General features: G+C 38.2%; 1 protein-coding gene across 1 annotated transcript; it reads left to right on the top strand.

The window, feature by feature from the left end:
* Positions 1–788: 788 nt before the first annotated feature.
* Positions 789–1316, top strand: LOC138367323 (gastrula zinc finger protein XlCGF57.1-like). Its single transcript, XM_069328754.1, has one exon. It carries the CDS (start codon positions 789–791, stop codon positions 1314–1316), a length of 528 nt encoding a protein of 175 aa, XP_069184855.1.
* The last annotated feature ends 2807 nt before the right edge of the window (positions 1317–4123 follow it).

The raw sequence follows: 4123 nt of genomic DNA on the forward strand, positions 1-4123 counted from the left end.
ACCATTGTATTTTAATAAATGAATTGCAAGCATATTCTTTAATTAAAAATAAACAGGAAAACATAAGAGTTAAATGTAGAAAACCAGTTACAAACAATAGTAAGAAGTAGAAAAATAAAATATGGCATCAGAAAGAACACTGGAACGCCTAGGTGAGCGTCGCCGCCATTATCACAACACGGGACGGTGAGTGTCCAGACATGAGCATAAAACCTTCCCACGTACGATCGTCGTCGCCCCTAAATCAACACAACAACCTTCCCACAAACTGCACCTATCATAAAGAAGAAGCCCACCATTGACCTTCAAGTGCTCACATCAAGTCTAACTCTACAACAGCCTAAGAAACAACACTCAAGCCTTTCCTAAGCCTCAACATTGACGCCCCACCGTGAGGCGTCACCCAGCATCACCACTCATGCAGTCATCCGAGGAGAAAACCTTCCCACAAACTGCACCTATCATAAAGAAGATGAAGACTCACCAGTGTCCAGAGTGTGGGAAGATATTCACTCGTCTTGGAAATATGAAGACTCACATGTTAGTGCATTCTGGTGAAAAACCTCATAAATGTTCAGAGTGTGGGAAGAGGTTCAGTCAGCTTGGAAGTATGAAGACTCACATGTTAGTACATTCGGGTGAAAAACCTCATAAGTGTCCAGAGTGTGGGATGAGGTTGAGACACCTTGGACATATGAAGACTCACATGTTAGTGCATTCGGGTGAAAAACCTCATAAGTGTCCAGAGTGTGGGAAGAGGTTCAGTCGTCTTGCACATATGAAGACACATGTTAGTGCATTCGGGTGAAAAACCTCATAAGTGTCCAGAGTGTGGGAAGAGGTTCAGTCAGCTTGGAAGTATGAAGCGTCACATGTTAGTACATTCGGGTGAAAAACCTCATAAGTGTCCAGAGTGTGGGATGAGGTTGAGACACCTTGGACATATGAAGACTCACATGTTAGTGCATTCGGGTGAAAAACCTCATAAGTGTCCAGAGTGTGGGAAGAGATTCCGTCAGCTTGGACATATGAAGACTCACATGATGATGCACATTGATGAAAGACCTTTTGAGTGTGGCAGAAGGTTTAAAGATCGTGGATCTATAATACGTCACATGTTGGTACATACAGAAGAAAGGCCTTTTGAGTGTGATGAGTGTGGCAGAAGGTTTAAAGATCGTGGATCTATAATACGTCACATGTTGGTACATACAGAAGAAAGGCCTTTTGAGTGTGATAAATGTGGCAGATTATTTAAGTCACGTAAAGGTATAAAAGCACACGTGTTAGTGCATTTGAATGATAAACCTTCATGAGTGTCAAAAGTTTTAAAAGAGATTCAGTCATCTTTGTCGGTCCGTCTAATTACCAAAAACTAGGACATGCTACACACGCTTCAGAAAACTTCCTGGCAATACGTTAGTAATGAATAAATATGATATATTTACTCATTACAATGTTGGTGCTGAACATACAACATGAAAAAACATAATTTTAATCCGAAAAAGTATCTTTTTATAAAGAAATTAGACGAAAATAAAGAGCAGGTGACGCCAAATCAAGTCGACGATCCAAGCTTCAATGTTGTGGAGCGACTTATCCGCAATCACTGTTATCGCGACAGTCCGCAAGACTGATCTTATCTCATCTGCAGTTGCTAGTAAATCCACTGTTTATGTGAATGAATGTCTGACCAGGTGCAGGCAAAATCTCTTTTTTTAAACTGCATGGCTTCTGCAAAAATTCCCCTACAATTAAACACTGTTTTGTGCGAGATGGTAAAATTATAGCTAGGAGGACTGACACTGGAAAAACCTATTCAATAACCACAGAAGCTCACCTTAATTCTTTCCTCAATGACTGTGGGATATCTGCTGTATAGCCTGAATTCAAATTATAATCTCATTTAACTACCTTTGTGTACTCTAGCTCTGCCTTTCCCTTCAAAAGGTTTTAACTTTAGTTAAAAAAAAAAAAGAATAATATTGTCATCTTTATTATTGTCTTTTTTTCTTTTTACTCCCATGTTCCATAGTACACTGGCTTTGCCCGTGTCCTCTAGTATTAACTTCATTATCCAGTGTTCCTGAGTGTATCTCTATTTAAACTACCTCAGTTTGTTTTAGTGTAACTTTAGTATTCAACTATAGTGTACTTATAATAGTATAGTAAGCAAGCTTTTCATCTTATAGATTTCATAATTGTTTTTTTACTTTTTTGGTCATCTATTGTTATTAATTATTCTAGTTAATTTTTTACATTCCTAGTTCCCATTAAGTTTTTTTTTTTTCTTTTTACTTTTTTCTTTGTTTTCTATTTTGCAATTTGCCATTCTTGCCTTGTTTTCCTGCAAACAGCCTTTTTATGCAGACAAGTATAGACCCAGAACTAAACCTCTTATCCACTATCTATGACAATCATCACTTCAATGATCAAAATTGCAGATATTTTACAGCACATGATGTAAACAATGTATTAACAGATAATCACAATATCTCTGTAATCAACTTGAACGTTAGATCCCTAGGTAAACACTTCGATGATGTTATACGAGCCAAAAGTGACGTTATTTTTAAGAGGACGGGTTGATAGGATACCGTGTTTCTGATTGGGGGAGAAAAACGCAAGCCAGTATGGGGGGGACTTGTTTATTAAATAGTAGTGTAGAGATAAGTGCAGTAACACAATATGATCAATGTCAAAGAGACTATAAGACAAAGTCTATAACATAGCTGGATAGATACAGCGGTAGAGCAAAAGTGAATCTAATGAGAATAAACAGTAGCACATTATAACAGATGCATAGTACCAGTTAGCCAGATAATGCAAAGCTGCAGAACACAAAATATGCTTATTGCTATAATTAAAGTACAAGACAAATATTATAAGATAGTTGAGACTTAAAGTAAATCTAATGAGTAAATCTAAATAAATCTAATACTTTAGCCACGTTATTGTGACTCGTCGCCTGCATAAATCTAACGAGAATAATCCGTGTCAACATTTATAACGGGTGCATAAAGTCAAGTTCCCTGATAGTGTAATAAGCTGCAGAACACACATTATGTTTATTGGCTATAATTAAAAGTACATGACAAGTGGTAATAACATAGTTGAGTATATACAGTCAGACAGATAAATAAATCTATCAAGGTAATAAACAGTGGAACAATTAATAAGAGTATGCATAGAGCCAAGTAACAAGATAGGATAAATGCCTAGGTGAACCTAGGTGAGTTAATACAGTAAATAACAAGTGCAGCGAATGGTACATAGAGACTGGGAAGTGCCTGTTGTTAAATAGGAGGAAAATAACACAGACCATTAGGCCTAGCCGCCAAGGAGAAAAGATATATAAGATTTCCCGGGTTAATGGTAGAGCTTGCTAGTGCCTAGATTGCGTGTAAAGTTTGCAACAATAAGTTGAAACTACAAGGGTGCCCTTGACATATGGGAACTAGCTGCGGGCAGCGATCGCTACACTTGGGGATCCGGCGAAGTACCCCCTGAAATAGGGAATAAGAGAGAATGACCATGGGGTAGCACAGAACTGAGAAAAGTTGACTAGGCAGTTAAGGAAGGAGGGCGGGCGTTTCGATGCAAAGTGGACTGGAGCTGCAGTGAAAGTGAGGGAGAGGCACCTCATACATACCCTTAAGAGCTCCACCCCACACTGCGCGCGCAGCACCCGCCGGAAGCGCTGCGCAAATGTTTTTCTCCCTTATCAGAAACCCCCTCCCACTTTACAGGTAAAGCAGGGGCCATTACTTGTGGATGTTAAATTCCACAACTGGTACAGACACAAACATGTGGCTGCAGCTACACATAACCCATGAGACCTTGCTGCATATTTGTATTTAATATTGCCGTAATTTCAAATCAAATCAAATGAAATCAAATGTTTATTTAGGTAAGGTACATACATACAAGAGATTTTACATAGAGTGATTGATTTATAGATAGGGCTAGTATATACAATGCCTAAAGCCACTATTATGCAAAGCGTTTCGGGCATGAAAAACTTAAATGACTAAAGCTTAATACTAATTGAGCATAAAGAATAAAATGAAAACATGGAATGAAAACATAGCTGAAAAAACAGCACAAATACAATTCTGTCGAC

The sequence above is a fragment of the Procambarus clarkii genome, chromosome 2, assembly GCF_040958095.1.
Source record: "Procambarus clarkii isolate CNS0578487 chromosome 2, FALCON_Pclarkii_2.0, whole genome shotgun sequence".
Lineage (NCBI taxonomy): Eukaryota > Metazoa > Arthropoda > Malacostraca > Decapoda > Cambaridae > Procambarus > Procambarus clarkii.

What these genes read in the sequence shown, in the direction of transcription:
- LOC138367323 (XM_069328754.1), top strand. Translation starts at nt 789, where the DNA reads ATGTTAGTGCATTCGGGTGAAAAACCTCATAAGTGTCCAGAGTGTGGG.